The sequence below is a fragment of the Colossoma macropomum genome, unplaced genomic scaffold (assembly GCF_904425465.1).
Source record: "Colossoma macropomum unplaced genomic scaffold, Colossoma_macropomum, whole genome shotgun sequence".
NCBI classification, from domain to species: domain Eukaryota; kingdom Metazoa; phylum Chordata; class Actinopteri; order Characiformes; family Serrasalmidae; genus Colossoma; species Colossoma macropomum.
The window spans coordinates 977,223-998,833 of NW_023495530.1; the positions used below are offsets into that span (position 1 = coordinate 977,223).

Genomic DNA, 21,611 nt, shown 5'->3' on the forward strand with positions numbered 1-21,611 from the left:
GTAATTTTCTCAGTTTACGTGAAGCAAAATGTTTACATTCAGTCATTATTACCAGTGTAGTCCCATTAAGATTGAACAGGGGCTGATTAACTGTACTCTGGCGACCCCGTGTGGCCAAACCGATAAAACAGCTCCACCGCTGAACCTGTACGGTGAATATCTCCATATCACGACAAATTAAAGGGGAATTCCACCAATTTTTCACAATGTCGGGATAATTGTTAAGAGATAAAGTAATTCAGACTAGTATGATATGAAATGGCTTAGTGTAGAGGAACTTAACGAGTCAGAATTGTTCACGGTGGTGGTGATAGGAACCAGACGTCTGAAGAGTTTAATGCCTCTAAAACCTTCCTCACTGAATGTTATTATACGAAATAGTTATGAACATGTTGCCTGATGCCCGATACATTATTTTACGATAAAGTTTTGGCCTAAAACATGTTATTTGTATATATATATATATATATACACACACACACACACACACCACTGAAGGTAAAAGGGGGCTAACAAAATATGTAGAGAAACAGATGGACTACAGTCTGTGATTGTAGAACTACAAAGTGCACCTATATAGTACGTGGAACTGATAAAATGGACAATGAGTGTAGAAACAAGGAGGTGGTCATAATGTTATGCCTGATTGGTGTATATTTATACAAATAATAATGGGGGAGGGGGGGTACATACAGGGTACTTTTACCACTATTTTACCAGTATCAACTTTACATATAAAAACTGTATTTGTGTTGTAGACATTTGTGACCCCTGGTTCCTATCACCACCACTGTAAATAAATCAGACTTTTTCTCTACAGTGAACCATTTCACATCAATCTGCATTAACTGTTCATGTCCCAACAAAATAAATATGCAGTCATTTTGGAAATAATGGTGGAATTCCCAATTAATATTAAGAAACGACATTAAATGCCTTACACTTAAGAATAATAAATAGATTTATTGAACAAATATCAGTAGAAAATGATATTTTACATATATTGTGGTATTGTACAAAATACATAATAGAAACAGATATTTTCTTACTCTTTCCCACACATATACATACACACACCTTAGAATATCTATAGTAATACCATATGAACAAAAGGTTTTCCACAGTGCTGTGTTATTCTTCATTAATAATCTGTAATATTTTCTCCTCTTAGCCCTGTAGTACTGTCGTATGGCAATCCTGTAGTATTACTACAGGTAAACACTCCTGTAGTATTACTATAGATTTCTTTCATTAAGGTTACACATACAGCACTCAGATAGTACAGTATGTATAGATATAGTAACGGGCCATCTCCTTATTGCCGCTGGCCTGGTACAGAAGTGAGAGATTATAAGCGATCTCTCTGCGCAGATCCACTTGATCGTCTTCGATCCCCTTCAAACACAATGAGAGAAAAGTGTTATTATTCATTCATAACACTGTTGACTGTTCTGAGTTGTCTATACTGGCAACTCACTCTCAGAGGCCTAAAGATTCTTTTCTCATCACAACCTTAAAACACCAAAGTTTTTAGGCCTTAGTGTTCACTCAAAACCTACAGATGCACAGATTGTCAGCTTTTGCTCCAGTTTACATTTTGTTTTATTTTAATTTCAGTTTCTTTTCTTGAGTAGTTTGTTTCTGTTCCAGTTCTACAGAGTTATATTGAGCTTTAATAAGCTAAATGGCAGCTGAAAGTAATAAACACCGTCCTACTCACCTCCAGTTTGAGTGGAGGGAAGCTGAGTGCTTTCTGATAGTAGTGAATGGCCAAGTGAGTCAAGCCCAGCTGGTGCAGAGCCCGGCCCAGATTATACAAACTCTCCTGACAGTGACCTCTGAGCTCCACGTAGCGCCACAAGAACGAGAAACCCTGAAGAGACAAGAGAGGTGACGGTAATAGAACGTGAGACAGGTGTTAACCATGGAAAACTCAGTGGACACTTCATTAGAGACCCCAGGCTTGTATCTCTGCCTTGCTGGTGCTCAGACTGTAGAACATCTGTTGATGACTTGGGTTGACAAGTCATCCATCAGAACTTCATCAGTGGTCAGTTTGGCTGGATAGTTTTGGGTGGTGGTCCACACTCAACCTAGCAGTGACACTCAGGTATATAACAACCCCAACAGCACCACCACTACCACGTCAGTGTCACTGCTGCACTGAAAATGGACCACAACCCAAATAATTTCTGGTCACTGGTGGTCCTATAGTGGTCACTTTCCATTGTTGAATGTAGTGAAGGGAGGCTGATGATTCTGCTGCAACAGATGGGCTACAGTCTGCAATTACACCTACAAAGAGCACCTATATGGTAAGAGTTTCTGATAAAACGGCCAAGGAGCATAGATACAAGGTGGATGTGCCTAAGAAACTGGAAACTCTGGGTTTTTCTCCATGGCAAATGTTTCAAAAGGGTGTTCCAGTGTTAAGAACAGCAGTAATGGACACACCACGCATCTACACAGATCCCCCTTAACAACACATTCATGTCAACACATACCTGCAGTACTAAGGGGTGGCGTTTCATTACAAACTTCTGGGAGGCCATGTGGAAGAAGGTAAGGCCAACGCACAAGCTGTGCAGAGGGTTAGAGGGTGATTCCTAAACGCCTGCATGTACTGACCTGCTCACAAAAGAAACAAGGAGAACACCATTAAAAAAGATGTGCAGATGTGCACTTCCCATCAAAATTTGGGCTACCTCTTCTCTGTGCCTTTAATACTAATTAAGAACATCCTTGTTGGTTTACAATAACTTAACATGTTAAGCAGAAAGCTTTTTAGATCTTGCCATTTTTCTATGAAGAAACTGCAAACTAATGGAACAACTGACAAAAGTTCTACATTAGGGAATAAGAATGCATTTTATCCCCTTCTTGTAATGTCAGCACTCAAGCCTTTAGGGTGTTCAAACCACCTTTTTGGTCATAAGACTTTCAATATGTACTTTTAACAGTGGTTTGGAAAACTGTTCATTTATTATACAGGCAAAACCTGCTCTTCATACCAAGGAAGACACTTTGGTGAACATAAAACTGAGTGCTGAAGCTAAATATACACAACGGATTAACAAATATATGTTTTTATGAAAGAAAAAAAACTAATTTTTTTATTATTATTATAGTTGGTGAATTGTCCCCAAACTTTTGACAGACAGTGCATAATGTGAGTTTTTTTTTCCAATCATGTTTCCACAAATATTCAGCTACAAAAGTATGCAGTATGCAAACATTTGGGCACCCTTGGCCAAATTACGTAGTTGGCTGAATTATGAAGTGAAAAGAAGTAAAACACAGACCACAAGCTATGATATCTGCTTGATAAGGGAGTATTGCACTGACTTAAGGGCATCCAAACTTTTGCACATGCCACAGTTGCTTTTTTTCTGGTTTTTTTCTGTCTAGTGTAAAGTAGCTGTGCATTAACCTTTGCAGAACAATTTAAATACGTTGCAGCAGAGATTTCATTTTCACTTCAAAAAAAACCAAAATATTTCATTTGACCACCAAGGTGCCAAAACTTTTGAACACAACTGTTCAGGATTTGACAGCTAAAAGCTACCCAGAGCCAATAAGTGCAAAAGCAAATAAAGATACGACCTTCTGTCTCTTCACAAACAGTCCACAAAGGGATGTGAGTGAAGTACGGAGAGCCTTTAGAGGATATTTGAGCAGTTTAATAAGTTTCTGCTGCAGAGCTGTGGGACGTACCGAGGGCATGTTTGAATGTTCCAGACACTAGCGAGGTGTGTCCGTTGAGGAGGCAGAGCGCATGGTTCTCTGGGTTTTTCAGCATGAGGCGCAGGCAGAAGCGGTGGTGGCGCACGTCCTGCGACTGCAGCGTCACCTGGTTGAAGACGTTCCAAAGCTGAGCTCGTTCCACGCTGCACATCAGCATCAACCTGGGGCACAAAACACACAGGCTTGAGTTATCCTGTCGCCAAATGACTCTGCCCCACCTGATCTCAAGTTAAAACAACAGTTGGTGAAAAATCTGGTGTACGCAGTTCTCTAAATGGAGCTGATCAGCCGTGTTGGCTTGTGTAGTTTTGCACTGGAGCTATGGGGCCAATATTGCTAATAAATAATGTAACCTTACACCCCATCAAAGCAAGGGTTGGGCGGCATACGGTAATACGTTACACTGCTCTATTTTTTATAAATGATGATGTGCCACATCTCTTTTCTGTGCCTAAATGGCCTAATAAATTAATTCCACCCATTTATATCTTAGAGGAACTCACTGACTAGTGGTTTGGGAGCTCACTGACAGAAATAGGGGAAATCAAAACTCAGAAAAACTAGGCATGACAGTGGCTCAGTGAAGACTAAGAGCTAAACTGACTGCTGAACAAGTCTGATTTTGGCTTTCGCTCGAACATCAATCACTCCACTCTGCGCTCTCAGATATCCTCTAAACGAGGGCCATTTTAGCTTTGTTTAACAGTAACCAAGCCTGTGCTGTGGTGTGTGGTATATTTGTCTGCTAACTAAGCTAACAAAATGCTACAGTCCCAAACACTACAAAGCAGATTTCAACTTTCTACCACTCCAACACAAGTCACTCACTTTTGTTCTCTCAGACACATCTCAGTTTTATCATCCACACTTGTTAAGGTAATGCTAACCAGCTCCTCTCTTTTAGTCAGCAGTACTAAAATTAAAATTTAGCATCATTAGACTGTTTGCCCTTCACTGAATGATGGTTTAAAAACTGCGCACTGCATTCAGTAATTTGCTAACCATATAAACAAACAAAACTTTCTGATTATTTTCAATTTTGCAAAATACAGAACAGGAAAGCGCAAAGGCAACATAAACGCTTTTAGGTTACTTACTACGTTTTTATGCTTTTCACTAGCAACCACCTAGAAGCTGTATAAGCTGTTTTATCACTGTTTTCTTTAGCATAAACACATTTTAGTTAATATTATTATTATCAAATGTGAGCAACACATTAAAAACACGTTATAAAACCAAAAATGCAGGGTGCAAAGCAGCCACCTTGGATACCATAGCAACCACCTAGCAACATCTTAGAAACAAATATGGAATACCATAGCAACCACTTTAGTAACTGCCTGGGATACTACAGCAACCAGTTGGCAGTACCTTAGCAACCATCATACCATAGTAACCATTCGGCAACACACTATCAACTGCCATTATTATTATTATTATTATCATTATTAACATTATTAACTGAGTAACACATTCTACACACTTTATAGGTGGACAGAGTCAGTATAAACCTGTGTATAATATAAAGTGATGATAAAAAATTATATGCTTTTTTCAAAGCTATAGATAAACATGCAAATCTCAAACAGGCTCCAGCGTGTGACCAGTCCTGCGTTTTCCATTCTGAGCCATGTGCTGACCTGATGTAGTCGTAGGCTTTGCGGAAGTTGCGGTCCAGGAAGGCGGCGGACAGGCCCAGATACTCCAGCTCCTTGCGCTTTGCCCGGTCGTCGTAGAAGGAGTAGAATTCCAGTGAGGAGTCGACGAGCAGCTCGGCCTCAGCAAAGCGCTTCTCTTCACACAGAGCTTCCAGACACTGCAGCAACAGCCTCCACCAGTCCTCTCGAGACAGCACACTGGTCTTGCCTACAGCACAGACACATACAGAACATTAACAGATGCTGGGTTATGAAAACTAAGCTACTGTGCTGCACTGATCTTCAACAGTGATGCAGCCAGTTCTAATAATGTTTACAGTTTGTTTCAAAATGGAATTACAGTGATAAAAATGCTTTATAAATTTTAAAACAAAAGCTGCTGTTGCAGAAGTTGCTTTATCAAATGAAATTTTTTTGTTATGATAAAGAATTTGACAGCAGTATGACAGTAATTATCATTATAGAGACAAATTACATCACATTACTGCAGACATTATTTGTACTTAAACAGTTGAACAGTTATCTGTACTCTAACAGTTGAACATAACAGGAAGATTAAAGAACATGTTTTATTATTAAGAGAGAATGAATGGCCCTCTTTTACTAGATTTAGTATAGTGAAGTATGTGAAACTTTGAACAAAAACTATTGTACTATGATTATGTTACATAAAAAAAGAACTACTGGTGCATTGTGTCTGTTCAAACTTATCAAACTTAAGAACAAAACAAAATATGCCTGATGCATATTCCTGAAATTATATTAATGAATCACTGAATTATATATTTTGCGATTTCGCCATACACATGCTTGTTTAAAGTAATAAATAAGAAGTGATTTGACTATATAAATAACATGAATGAAACATTAATTGGACAGTAAGAGGAAACTGGTTATTTAGCACAGTGAATTATGCTATGATGTTTTTGTACTGCTGTAGCAGCAGCACTCATATACAGGGTGAGTGCATGTACTTACATTGTGCAAATCGCTAAAGCACAAAAATAAATAAATTGCCAGATTTATTTGCCAGACTATGTGTGTCTGAAGCAAAAATCTGCTGATTCCAATCATACATCGCTTCCTACATGAAACATTTTAAAAGAATAACATTTTTTTCACATAGAATCCCTCGGATACAATTCTCTACTTCTCAGGTAATGTTGTTGGGAACGTAGTGGAAGCTTGGTTGCTTTTCATGGTCAGTAAAAGAAATAACAGCTACCCGTCACGTCCAGGTATGCTGCTTCTTGGTCCTCAATTTCAGACAGCTTGTTACGGGACACTTTAATGAGCCGCAGGTGTCTGGTGCCGGACGAGGTGCTAGCTATCAGACACACTTGGGCTCTCACCATTGCCACCTACAAGGCAGAAGCAGAAATAAAGAAGTGTTAGAATCAAGCAAGGCTGAACTGGGGACTAAATTTAGCCCTGGACTTTTGTCTGGACCAGCTTAGCACAACTACAGTGATCCACCCCCCACCATACACCCCCCTATACTCCCATCTAAGGAATAAGAGTATGCTGTTTACATGAACAGTTGAATAATTGGATACGTATATTTTCAAAACAATGAAAATCAAATATAAAGCCAAATGACAATAATAACTGAAGGGTTAAACCTCATAAAAGGAGAATATATGGAATGCAGAATGGAAAGAAAAAGAGCAGAAATACAGAAAGAGAAGGATCACACAAGAGAGGCAAACCTTAAGCAGCATGGACAACATTGTGAGCAGAGCGTCTATGTAGTCTTCAGTGCGGCCTTGTGATCGGAGCAGTGTAGAACGATGCAGCAACAACTTTAGTTCCTAAATCCCCAAAAATGCACACCACTTTTGAGCAATTACACACAATTACATACAAATTACATAATAATACATAATAATTACATACAAATCTTCTCATTAAAAACCTTTGAATTTGAAAAATACAACTGTAAACGCATGGACACACACCTGCTGGGCTGCTGAGGAGTCCTGGGCCAGCGTGTCGGGGTCATACATGGGCTCCAACGCCTGCAGGGCGCAGTTGGGTCGGCCCAGCTGCTGCTGTAGAGTGGACAGAGCCAGGCGTGCTTCCAGATGCAGCGGGGCCATCTCCACCACCTTACTGTAGCTCTTTACGGCCACCTCTAAATGACCGAGGGCCTTCAGACACTCTGAACACATAAAAACAGCACATTTAATATCACATATTGAAACCACAGAGGAGAAACGTCATCCAAGTCATCTAAGCGTACTTCCACTGTGCATCCTAGACAGTTTATTAGATATACTTCAGTTTTCAAATACTTGGTATAATACAAAATGATATCAAAACTGACCTCTTTTATCTCCTTCGTTCATGTCCATGTTAATTCACGTTCATGTCCCTGGTGCCACACCATTTAAAAGACAAAATTCTTTATTTCTGCCTCTAAAATGTCTTCAGATTTTTGATTATATCACTTTCTACAAGCGCACGGGGAAAATAAAGCTTTAAGATTTTTTTGATAAAAGCTTTACGATTTTTTAGGTCTCAAATGCAAAAATCAACATTATACTGATGAAGATATGATGACTAATGTGATAATTCACTCACATTCTCAGAAGACCTGTCTGAATACTCTTTCAACATGCTCAAAATCATCAGATTCATCCTCTTGGGGAAGGGGTCCAGAGCACAACCCACGTTACAAAACGTTCTTTTTCGTAACTGCATTACGTGCAAATACACACTTCCACCAAAGAGGTCTCCAATTCCCCAAAACTTATTAGCTGTGACTAATAAGATCATCTGCCCTCTTCCCACCAGACAAGAGAAAAGAAACACTCAGCAAGCTTACAGACCTTCCCTGATACCATGCTTCACTAAGAAATACATCATGGTATGGAAGGAAAACACAAGATTTCTGACTCAGAATGTCGAATGGTTAAAATTTTAGAATTGATTACAACACTTATAATTTTAAATGTGCTCATTTTTGGTCAAAACAAAATTCTCAGACCATTCAAGTATAAAAATTAAAGAAAGCTCTGAATATTGTTTTTGTTGTCAATATTCCACTGCAATGTAAGTAGTTTATCCAGTCACATTAGAATACTATTGTTGTCCAAAAAAAAAGAAAAAGAAAAAAAAAAATTACAGATATATATCATATATAAAGTACAGGGAAATTCACTCGAAAGAGGCCCCAAATATTCTGTTATAACTCCTGTTAGGATGAAGCAGTCTGACCCCAAAAATACGCTACATACCATGACGTATGTGTAATTGATTGCATTATATGTGATGCTGGAAGTGATCTCCCTTTTCTGACAGACACATGAAGGGTTACGGGGGTATGCACCTGGAAATTGCAAACAGAGGTTAAACGTGGCGACAGCTGTCCGGCACGTACCTCATTGCTCCGACTCAGGGGCATCCCGGCTTTTTCAAAGCTCCATATACTGAGGAGCACATTGCATGTTGTTTCGTTCAGATTGCTTCGTCCTAGATAGAGTTATTACAGAATATTCGGGCCTCTTTCGAGTGAATCTCTCTGTATGTAAGTACCTGCAAATTATCATTTTTACAGGAAAAGATAAAAATATTCTTAACTTTGAATGTAAGTCAATGTAAAGAGATTTTATTTCAAGCATCTCAATTCTTCATGACATTTTTACACAATCTATAGGACAATTCAGCGGCTCGAATGATTTTAAAAAAAATGTACATTGTTTTTTTGTTTGTTGTGGACAGCTATATTTTTTTTTTACCAAAATTTACATTTAAATTACCAAAATTGTTGAAATTTGAGATGCACTGAGCCAGCAATGCAATCCACTGGTCCAACAATAAAAGGAATTTGCACAGGCAAATGGACATGTATGCACCTGCATGGCGGAGCCACACCACGGCCAGGTTGTATCTCTCTGAGCAGACGAGGGCAGACAGCAGGGGCAGGGCGGAGTTGTATTCGCCCTCATCCATGAAGGCTTCAGCCACATCCAGGTATAGGTCACCCAGCTCCTCTGGGCTCTGCTCCATCAGAGAGGTCAGCATGGGCTGCAGAGAAAGGAAACCTCTCACTACAAACATCACGGAGGAAGCTGGAGGAAGTGTGGGGAGCAGGAGGCTGGTCACTTGCATATATTTCAGGAATGCTCAGGATTGAGACATTTTTAGACAGAGCTGAAACATGTTTAGTTTAGAATTTCCCTGTGAATCTGACACTCTGTTCCCGAATGGGCTAAATTTGATGCAACAAGATTGGACAAAAACTTATGGGACATTTTATTAACTGAAAGTATAAAAGCTGGATGACTGGATAACCTGGTCAATGAAACATATGTAAAGGAAAAAAATAACTTTGTCAGACTAAAGATGGCAAAATTTGTAAAATTATGGTTAAAATTTCCTACTGAACCACTGAAGTTAAGAAGTAGTGTCGAGAAAAATCTATATTTACCCCTGACAAAATAGCCAAATTAGAACTGAGCTCATCTTTCTTATCTTAGTCAGTAACAAAATCAGCCTGTTTAGTTCTAATTCATAATGAAAGGTTGAAAATGCTCATGTTAAAATGAATTATGACCCTTTTTTTTTTTACTAAAACCTCAAAAATGGTATGAGTGCACCTTAAGGGAAAAATACAGAGTACAGAGAAAAATACACAAAACGGAGAAGTAAGCTTTAAAGAGGAATCAGAACCAGATGTCTGAAGAGTTTAACACATTTAATAGCTCCCTCACAGAATGTTATTACACAAAATGGTTATCAATATGCTGCCTGATGCCTGAAATATTGTTTTATGACAGTTTTGCTATACATTTTTGGCCAAAAACAATTTTTTTAAACCCATTCATGGTAGAGATGGTACAAGCAGGGCAAAATATCCCACAAAGAATTTTTTTCTTCTTTTTCAGACTTTTCACTAAATAAAAGTTAATAAAATGGCTATATTTGCGTTGTAGGCATCACAAGACCCCTGGTTACTATCACCACCACTGTAAAGAAATCTGATTTACAACTCGATTACACAGAAAGTTTGAAAAATCTGTGAAATTCCCCTTTCAATATTTTTTTTTAGCCAAAAATAATAATTAAAATGAACTGCCACCACTTTATATTTCAAACTACTATCATACTAGTTGGTGTTCACTATCTTTTAATCACTGCTGTTACAAATAATGACTGGGTTAATGTATATTTAAGTAAGGTACTCACATCTAGTGGTTTGAAGACACTCTGGTGGATCAGACAGACCATAAGCTTCACCCTGATATCTACTGGAATATCATCAGGAACCACAACCTCCAGAATCTCTCCTACAGAGAGAAAAGCAGTCAGATACACTGATGAAAGTACTCTTCTGTAGACTAATGTAGTTCAGTGATGGTCTATTTCAGATCAGTGCAAGCGTATGAAAGTCACTGCAGCTCTTTCATCCTCACCCTTCGCTTCTGCCTCTTCTTTCTTCTCAACCTTCTGTTCTTCCTCAGTTTCTGGATCAGGCTGCTCTTTGGTTTCTTGCTTGCTTGAGTCTCTCTCCAGCACAATGTTACAGAACCTGATCAAGGCCTGCAAACAAACAGAATCTATCCAATCAATCTATCAAGCACACAGTCTAGACAAATTATAATTGCAAGCTATATTAACTCACTACAAAATCCCTCCACGTCTCACTTACACATACAGTCATATGCAAAAGTTGGAACACCCCCAGTCAAATTACATGCTGGTTGATTTTAGTTTTAAGTTAGAAAAAGTTAACACATCCCCTGGAAAGAGGATGTGGAATTTTCCTGCAAATATTAACGCACAATTTAAATTTTTCACATACAGGAAAACACAACACACTATATTGAATATGTTCTCAATATGTTAAATTCAGCAAATAAACTGTAACTGTGCATTAAAATGTGCAGAAGTGTGTTCTCTGTAGAAGATACATTCACTTATTTTCAACAAAACATCATCTGACCAGGTGTGCCAAAACTTTTGCATATGGCTGTGTGGACATTTAAGCATGCAGCCTGTTTTGTCTCACCTCTAACGCTTTGCTGTATTGGTGGTTGGCTATGTAGAGCTCGGCTGCCATGTTAACGCACTCATGGGAGACCAGCTCGGGGTGCCGGTCCAGAGCCTCCTCCATCACCCCGATAGCTGAGGAGAGCTCGTTGCTCTCGTAGTAACTTCTAAACTCACAAACACACACAGACACACAAAGAAGAATCGTATGAGTGAAGCCGATTCTGACATAACTGGAAAAAACATACCAAACTACATCAGAACAGTTGAGGAACCTCTGGCTGAACATAATTTCTCCAGTGCACCCTCTGAGCCCTCTAGGCCTTCAGAAAATTGTCTCTGCAAATGTTGTGGTAATGCTCTTTATTTTATTGCTATATTTTAGTTGGAAAAAGGGTTAAATCTTGAAACTCCCAATGGAAAACTGTCCAATCAGGACTACTTTGGAAGAGACTAATTCTGTGAGAAAAACATCACTCTAGGCCTTCTGTAAGACCTAGATATGTCACTGACTGAATATTAGCAGTAATTTAACCAGGCTTCAGTGTCAGATTTTAGAAATATAAAACAGCAGCAGTTCTATGCCATGACTCTTTACTGTATGCAACAAAGTAAAACTGCAACATTGCATGTAAAATACATTGAGTGTTTGTGTGGGCTTCAGTTAAATGTGGTCAATGCTTCAGTATTTTAACAACTTTATCAGTGGCAAACCGTGACAGTGCTAGGTCTTTATTTTTAGGCCATAAATATCAAAACACAGTCAAAAAACAAACAAATAAAGAGACACAGAAAGACCTGTACAATAATGCTGATTTCTGCTAGTGACCCTGTGGGATTTCTTACAGTATGTTTGCATTCACTGTATGATGGCTGTGAACGCAAAATATGCAAAGAAAAAAATACGTTAATGTCTGTTGCAAGTTTCAAATAACATTATGGAACGTATTTTAAAAGTTTCATATGTCTGTGTTTAATTTAAGATATTTAAGAAAACGTTTAGTGCTAATATAATTATCCCATGCGAGTGCTAGCAGAAATTAACATCATCATCAGAAATGCAGGGTTTTGACAGAGTTTTGATATTTATGGCCTGAAATGAAGGCGTAGCTCTAATAGTCACAATTTGACAATGATAAAATTGTTTGTTGAAAATATTGAAGCATATTTATCTGCAGTCGAGCATTTAAGCCCAAACAAGCATTCCTTGCAGTGCGCAGGCATAGCTAGCTAACATTAGCTGAGCCGTTTAAAATTCCCTCCAATTCGAACCATTTTCCAGAGAGGTATAGCTTTGTGTGGCTATGCAGTTTAGCTCATAAAAAATAAACCACATCTTTAATTCATTAAACTCTGAAGGTACACCTTAAGTGAGCACTCTTAGTAGACTGTGTTTGTTAGCCTGCTGAGCTAGAAATTGCAGTGCCTAGCTGAGCTAATGTAATCTAGATGGCTAGTTAGGCCTGAAAGTTAGCTTACTGATGGGTAAGCCAGAGCAGCACTACTCAACTCGTGGCCAAGTGGCCGCACGCATCCCCCACGGACCCCCTCTTACTTGGCCATGTCGCGAGACAGCTGCATGAAGTGCTCTCCGTCCGTAGGGGGCAGGAGGCTGAGGATGCGGCGGTAGCCGTCCATGGCCTGCTTGTGTTCTCCCACCTGCTCGTAGAGGCTGGAGCGCTCCCAAAGATAGCGCACGTTACTCTGGTCATACTTAATCGCTGACCAACACAGAACACAGCCTTTAGATAGAGTACCGTCATCATTCACGTATTGTCATATACACAATTGTCATACTGATATTCGGAATTCCTTATATCCCTTTTAGTTTGGTGAAAAATCAAATTTATGCAAATTTCCTCTTAGCCTGAATAGTTGAGACTTGTTTGGTTTCTGAAGTTTGCTTAACTACAAGGCTAATATAGCTAACATGTAAACCGCACAACTAAATTATCACTTTCTATCCAAAAACTGAGCTAAATTGTTAATTAATCTCTCAGGTGTATAAAAATGGACAAAATTACAGACCAAATGTGGGCTTCAAGATGGCTGGTACTGCTGTTTTGTATGGAGTTGGAAAGCAAATACGCAAGTCTATTTGTACTATATGTGGCAACACAGGCATAAATTTAGCACAGTGCTAATGAGTTGGTAACATTTGGTTGGTAGCAACTTGTTAGCTACATTAGCTTTGCGGCTCCAGTGTAAAACTAAAAAAAACAAGCAAACTTCAGACATTAAACACCTCCAGCTCATGATACACTTGGGGAAAGAGGAAAAAATGCATTTACAAATAGATTTTTTTGCTGAACTATTTTTTATTTACTTAAACCTTTTATTTATTTAAACCTTTCCAGTGTTTAAATAAGAACACATTTAGATTGCTGACAGTTGCTGACTGGTGATACCGTTAAAGCAGTGATTGCTGAGCCTTCCAAAAAAAGCCTTCATTTGTTTTCATTTCTTAAGAGGAATTTCACAGATTTTCCAAACATTCTGCATAATTAAATGGTTAAGATGCAAACAAAGCCATTCAGAGTGGTTTGGTGTGAAATACTTACTGAGCCAGAATTGTTCACATTGTTGGTGATAGGAACCAGACATCTGAACACCTTTCTTGCCTCTAAAGGCTACATCACAAAAAGCTATTACATGAAATAGTTATTGATACACTGCCTGATGTCTGAGACATTGTTTTATGATAGGTTTGAAATATGATTTTGGCCTATTTGGCATATTTTTTGGAGAGAACAGTAAATATAATACCTGTATTTCTCTACAAGGCACCATTTCACATGATACCACTTGGAATGACTTAATTCATTCAAATATTTTATTTTACAGATATTTTGGAACCCAGGCTTATCCCACACCTTAGCCACTGAAGAGACACCTCGCTACATTAGACACAAGCAAACTGGCTGCTGTAACTGCGCTGACCTTTGGTGTAGCAGATGATGGCCTGCTTGATGTTGTCCTGCTCCAGAGACATGTCAGCCAGTTTGACCCACTCCTCGCAGTCACTGGGGTTCAGGTGCGCCGCAATCAGTCCGAACTGGAGCGCCTTCTCCATGTCACCCTGATCCTCATAGATCATTGCGAGTGTAGAGAAGGGTTCATAGGCCAGGGGAGCTGAGACACACCAAAATGCATGGTTTGAATTCCCACCCAAATAAAATCACTTTAACACTGACATCCACTGAATTCTCTTCAAACATTTCTGCAGAGAAAATGTTACTATGGTTAGATCCAGATTTACAGACCTGAATTCTGGAGTAAATGGAAATTTTTAAATCTAAAACTGTTCAATGGGTTTTTCATAAACCAAACCCTGAAGAATTGTGGCAAAAAATAAGAAATAGGTCCATAATTTAGGAATAAAAACGATACATCTTTTAACATTGATCTTCCTGATTGCAGGTGGCTTGAGGAAATAGGAAAACTTAAACTTCATCAATCAGAATCGGGCATAAGACAAAACAGATCCAACAGACCCTGGCGAATGATCTCCATGCACATCAGGATAGCGTCGTCTTTGTCTCCGCGAGCATAGCGGATGTTGGCCTCCCCCATTAACCCCCGGAGGGCACGAGGTAGCTTACTGCGGGGGCGTCTTTCCTAAAAAACAGAGAAGGGCAGGGGTATAAGAATTACCTCAGAATTTGCAGGCAGAGACCACCCATATCCTCCTGCACTCAATTTTAAGAGGAAATGTTTTTTATTAACATCTCATTAATGAAAATATGGATCATAAAGGAGTGTTTACACCTTTTTGCCAGCTTCCATTTACGCTGTCCTCAGTGTGACCTGATGAAATCAGATTGTACTTTTCACACATAAAAAGCTTATTAACACATACGCTGTTTCTGCTTTACCCTCTGTTTGCTTTTGAGTTGACAAAATTTTTTATTTAACTGCCGCTATGAACATTTAGATCGTATCATACAATAATAGTATCATTTCATTCTTGTTGTTTGTCAAAAATAGTGACTTGGACTGTATCGATGGCCACCCAAACATATTTTATCCCATTTTAAACAATACTAAATTTCCATTTCTTCCCATTTTACCAAACACCAAAGGAAAATATTTTACCTTTTTATGAATAAATAATAGCACATAGTGTCTTTAATGCAAAGCATCAGTTTTTTTCCACCCCGTGGTCATTTTCACAGCTTCAGACTTCACATTAGCTAAGTTCATGAGGTGCTTCATATCTAAATTTTGTTATTACATGTTAGAGGGAACAGAAGTGGTGGAAAGACTTTCTAACAATTAGTCTGAGATAAACTGACAGCTCCATACGCTTGAAGTACTGCTCATCCAATTAATGCTGTAGATCGCACCTTCATCATCTTCTTGTTTTCCCTATTCAGTTCCATCTCCAGGGCGAAAACGTCTCCTGGCGTGACTTCACTGCCGCCCCCACCTTCATCTTCATCGTCCTCGCCGATCTCTCTCCACTCTTCTTCATCGTCGTCCTCGTCCATGTCTTCATCCCCAATCTCCTCGAGTCCCTCCCCAAGCATGGAGGCGAAGGCCTTCTGAACAGATGGGCTGACTCCCTCTTCTGTGCTGCCTACCGGACAAAAGGCAAAGAAACATTCTTTTTCAAACTGAGATGCTTCTCTTAACTGGAAAACACTGGGAGCAGTAAATGCTCTGAAACAGGACGACTAAGACTGTAGCTGTTGTTCACGTTTTTCACAGGGGTTTATGCCCATCAAGGACCATTTCATGCTATAAGCCAGGGGTGTCAAACTCAACCACTACAAAAAGCCATATTAAAAAAATCTCAGCAAATACGTCGGCCAGCCGTGTTTCATGTCATTTTACTTTGCCATGACCTGAACTGGGCACTGTTTATTCAAAATATGCCAAAACTGCAACAGCAAAATTGGTGCTGAAGACTTATTCAAAAATAATTCTAAATAAAAATAAATTGCTTCAGGTAGTAACTGTCTATTTTCTTGAACTAGACACCAGGCATCTTTTCTTTTTGTGTATCTGCTGACCCACAGATTGTTATTGGGGGAAGGGGGTCAGAACACACAGTATGTTGCAGTGCATGCTGGGGACTGCAGTGCATTTCAGGATGAAACAATCTACTAAAAACAGAAAATTAAAGTCATTTCGCGGGTGATATAGGACTGTGTCAAAGGCCCGACTTGGCCCACGGGCCTTGTGTTTGACAGATGGGCTATAAGCAATAGAAGCAGTTACTTAGGGACCCCGAGCCCCACAAGTATGTCGTTTTTTTTACAGTTGTTGTTGTTTGTTCTCGTTACCGTTATATTTGGTTTAGTGATGATAATGGCAGAAACTGTCTTATGCTTATTTGCTTTATTTAGTTGTTTCAAGTTTCTATTTCTCAAATGTTTTAGTAATTATTGTTTTCTCCTAATTAAAATTATCTATTAATTATAATCCATTCTTGCATAAAGTCTTATGCAAAAGTTTGGCCGCTCATACATATTGGGTAAAAATATGTATATTACATTTTTTTTAAATATATTACCTCAGCAATAAATAAAAAATTGTGCATTTTAAACATTCAGAAAAACACCATATTAAAGTTTGTTCATTTTTGACTGTATGTTAACTTATTTTCATTAAGAAAATCAACCAAACAAAATAAAACAGGGGTATTCACACTTGCATATGTGAATTGGGGTGGATGCAGTAGCTGAAAAGCAGACTGGCGGTCAGGGCCCCGAATGCACTGCACCAACCTGCCTGATGTTTCCAAGGCGTTCTGCGAATCTGCTTCGAAGTGCTTGGAATGGCATCGTCCTGATCGGCAGCATCATTCTCATCAGAGCCATGACCTGCTTCCTCCTGGACCAGAAACATCGTCAGCAAAAAGAACTTTCCATGCAGCAATGTTCAGATTTTTTATAGACCTTTAGAACAACATCAAACTGATGGTAAATGTTTTGGAGGGTCCTTATATGGGGGGTGGATGGCAAAGGTTCACAGCATGACCCGTCATTAATGCACTAAATTTTGAAAACATGTTCTTAAATTGAAAGCATCTGTTTTCAACTAAGATGTTCAGCATTCTCTTGCTGCTAGTTGGGTTAACCTAAAGTATAATATAGCTGAGATACACAGCAGAGAGAGACAATAAAGCACAAAGGTGGAAACAAGGTCTGGGGCTGTTTTCTGACAGTGGTGTTGGTGAGTTTGTGCTCATTGATGGTGATCATTATGATCTTAGTGGTCTGTTTAAAATAAATGCCACTTGTTTCTTAACAAAATATCCCTTATTTATCAAAAGCTGCATAAAAAGTGCAGCTTTACTGACATACAAACTTTTCTGCTTATGATACGTGAAACATTCATACAAGAAACAAGTACTATATCAGCTTTGGTGCGTGAAATCAAGCACCTTACTATCAGCACCTCATTTATATATAATGCAAATGAAGCCCTAATTCTTGCAGATGTTTCAGTAAGGATCCAATAAAACAGCATTCAGAGGCTCCTGAGCCAATGGCTGAGCTAATATTTGGAGTTGCAATGAGTGCACAGCTCCCCCTTCTGACCAAACTTTATAGTGTTCAAATTACAATCACTGGAAAGAATCAAACATGAACAAAACATCTCAGTTTTTTTTAAGACAGCAGAATGATGTGATTATGAAGTGTGATATTTTCCTAAACATCATATTTAAACACCGTTTTATTGCAGTGTTTGAGATGCTTCTGTACTAACTTCTGTACTAACTGCTTCGTATAAAACAAAAGCACAGTATATGGGTAAATGGAACATGGAAGAGTTTCAGGGTTGGTTTACACCTGTACATGTAAAAGTACATCCAGTTTTGTACTGGATTTCCAGGTGCACAAATTATTAGTACCATTGTTATTTTCTATTTTTATTATTATTATTTATATTATATTTTATAATTATTATTGGTACGACAGGATATTAACAATAGTTTGGGCTAGTTAACCACTTATGCTCGCGGGTATATTTCGGTTTGTCCATCTGAATTTAAATGACCAAATTGTAAAGCAAAAAACTGCATGAAATAAATGTAAATTATTTTATTTATTTATTTTTTTGTAAAAGCTCCCCTCAAATTAACAGAAAATGTGTTTTATAATCACACACATTGCTATATGCTTACAATTTACTGCTGAAAAGCCAAAAATCTTAGACACTCTTTGTATTATTTTATAAGAATAATTTTTACAGAGCAGATCACTGAAGAGACGCCATCTGTTTATAGTTTATAGCCCAGATTTGTGGAAAAATGGGTCGACTTTCAGTAGAAAAAAAAAATTGTGAGTTCAGCTTCTTTTATTATAAGGGTTTAAAATTACATCACCCATCTATTTGACTGGAAAGAATACAGTTACAGCTCTCATATGACCCCCACCTTTTGAATGTAGCTTATGAACCAGTGGTTCCAAGGAGTTTAAGATGTTAACCACAAACCAAGCAATTATTTCAGGTTGTTAAAGTATTATACTTAAACTTACACACTCCTACCAGACGATCGTACAGAAAGATGAAACTGATGAATAACGAAACTGTCAGTGAAATTTAAGTGCACTCATTTTACGAACATATTTGATTGTACGCAACTTTAATAAATTATGGTCAAATAGGGTCCAACAGGTAACCAGTGGTCTCTAATGGCAACCCTTAAACCAATTCCCATTAGGAAGCAAAACCATCAAGTTTTAACCCTAATAGCCCTAATGGTCTTTATTTCCAGCAGGGTTATCGAAGACAGGAGGGAAAAGGTGAGGTTAAACCATATGTTTTGCCTGCATGTGAACTAAACATTCATGAATTCATACTTGAACAGTTCCTTTAGTCTGATTAACTCGATCAAGTCGAGTCAGTTCAGGGGCTCACAGCACACAGAGAAGCTATCAGTGAATTAGAGGTCTTATTGTTTTACACCGCAGTCTTTTGTGACCGATTTTGTGAAAGACGAATATCGCGATGACGATAAATGAGCGATGTATCACGCAGCTCTATCAGGAACCCGCCCAGCACTGTATCAGACGCGTTCACGGAGTTATTCACCTTCCGCTTGGCTCTTCTTTCCTCTCTGCGTCTCTCAAACTCCTCGAAGGAAATCTTCCCCTCCAGATAATCGTTGAGCTCCGGGCTGGACTCCGACATTATTTACAAATCAGAAATAAATCGATATAAATTTAACTGGACAAATACAACTGACTAACCCGGGCTCATGAGCACCGCGAATCTAGAGACACTCAGAGACACCAGCCTTTCAGCTCCTGTCAAAATAAAAGTCCTCTCTCAAAACGTCTGCATTCACTTGCGGGAATTCAAACGTGAGAAACGTATTTAGAAGATGTTTTTAAACAAAAATTAGAGATCTAAAACCTGAAATTATCAAACAAAATGATAACAATGTAATATAATATAATATAATATAATATACGTTAACATACAAACACATACAGAAGAAATGAGCCTACACAGAGCACCAGAGTCCCGAGTTACTGTAAAATGCAAAAAATAATAAATCCATTAAGTTGCGCTGGCAGGCATTTTATCCAAACACTCCTGATATGCACACATGAAACTCCGTTGCTAGAACATCTTGACTTGTCATTCAATTAAAAGCCACAATGCAAAGCTTATAAATGTACTATACAACCTTCTAATACATCCCAAGAAGTATTCCCATTCATTCAATGGGCATCAAAATTTGTCATTGATTGGAGCATAGTATGGACCCTCTCTGACGATGACATGTGTTAAATAACAAGGTCAAAGAAGTAACATACAAAATCCTTCATAAATATTTCCCCTGCAACAGTATAGTCTCAAAATATACAAGTATATAAGAATATATCGCTGCTGTCGGAAGAAATCCTTGTTTCTCCATTTTTGTCGGTTTTCAGCATTTGGCAATATTCGAAAGTGCCTCTTGCTCTTCACATTGTGTGTAAATTTCATGAAGAAAGGCCCAAAAGTAACGGCCCAAAATTACTTTGAAAATTCTGGTTCCACTGACTTACATTAAAAGAAACAATTTTTTTTCCTTCTCCTGTGAAGTTGCCATTTTGGAGACATGAGGTTTTGTTCCGACAACAGCGATATATATAACTTTTGTGGTGAAAAAAATGAATGTATTGAACACATCTTCTTCAACTGTATCCATTCTAAAAATTTTTGGTATGATGCAATGAAGGATATTGGACAAAAAATGAACAGTATATTAAGAATAGATATATTTGATATTTTATTTTATTATACAGACTCCAATAAGGACATCGGCTACTTGTTTAATCTGTTTATTCTCCTTGGTAAATACTTTATCCATAAAATGAAATTTTCAAAGAGAATCCCATCTTACAGTGCATTTAAAAATGACTTTTACAATTATATCTCCTCAATCCAGTATATGTATTGTAAAAGAACATCTAAACTAATAAACGTGTTGAGAAAATTTAACTTTGTTTGAAGACTTGTTCCACTACCTCACGCAAAATGCGATATCTGCTTTTCAGTTTATGAATGCACTTAACTTTTTATATTTATCATTCTTATATTTTATATTATTCTTTCTTGTTTCCTTTATTTAAACTTTTGAATTCTCAATGTGAACTACTGTTGTACTGAAACCCTGTCTCTGATAATCACTTATTCCTCTAGTAAAAATTCTTCAATGTGCTTTTTCATATGTACAGACGAAGTATGTACGTATAAAGTGTCAGCATTTTTTTCTATATATTTACCTCATTTTCTAGGAACATAGGATGCTGCATGTGGACTGATGAACCCCCTCTGGATGTGCTGAAGCAGAAAGACTCTGTAAAGACAGTTTGGGGGCTTCACACTCACAAAGTTTTAAAACAGGCGCACATTAGTGACACCTGGTGGACAAAAGGACAAACAGCAGCTGCTTTGGCCTGAGTTTAAGAGTAACTGGGCCAAATCTGTTCCTTCTACATGTTTCTAAAGCAGCAAATGTGATTAATAACATGTAGATACAGTACATTCAGAACTCTGCAGCTAGAGTTCTCACCTATACTAAGCATTCAGCTCATATCACCCCCCACTCTCTCTCGGCTCAGACTGGCTATTAGTCCTGTTCTCCTAGTTTACCTAGTTTAAAATTAGATCTGATATTTCTTAGAATGAAGTTATTCAAAAATAATTCAGTCCAGAAAACTAAGCTATACTGCCATTCCTAAAGAGATGGGTTATAGTTTCTTTGCT

At 38.2% G+C, this 21,611-nt stretch overlaps 1 protein-coding gene across 1 annotated transcript; it reads right to left on the reverse strand.

The window, feature by feature from the left end:
- Nucleotides 1-1,272: 1,272 nt before the first annotated feature.
- gtf3c3 (general transcription factor IIIC, polypeptide 3) lies at nucleotides 1,273-19,631 on the reverse strand. The gene is given in 19 exon segments (XM_036562856.1): nucleotides 1,273-1,395; nucleotides 1,721-1,873; nucleotides 2,505-2,596; nucleotides 2,599-2,628; nucleotides 3,715-3,905; nucleotides 5,385-5,610; nucleotides 6,628-6,763; nucleotides 7,112-7,213; nucleotides 7,361-7,563; nucleotides 9,260-9,431; nucleotides 10,593-10,693; nucleotides 10,820-10,946; nucleotides 11,416-11,563; nucleotides 12,952-13,117; nucleotides 14,337-14,528; nucleotides 14,891-15,014; nucleotides 15,743-15,975; nucleotides 17,129-17,234; nucleotides 19,443-19,631. Coding segments are annotated over 19 exon segments (2,724 nt in total). The 5' UTR covers nucleotides 19,542-19,631.
- Between the last annotated feature and the right edge of the window lie 1,980 nt (nucleotides 19,632-21,611).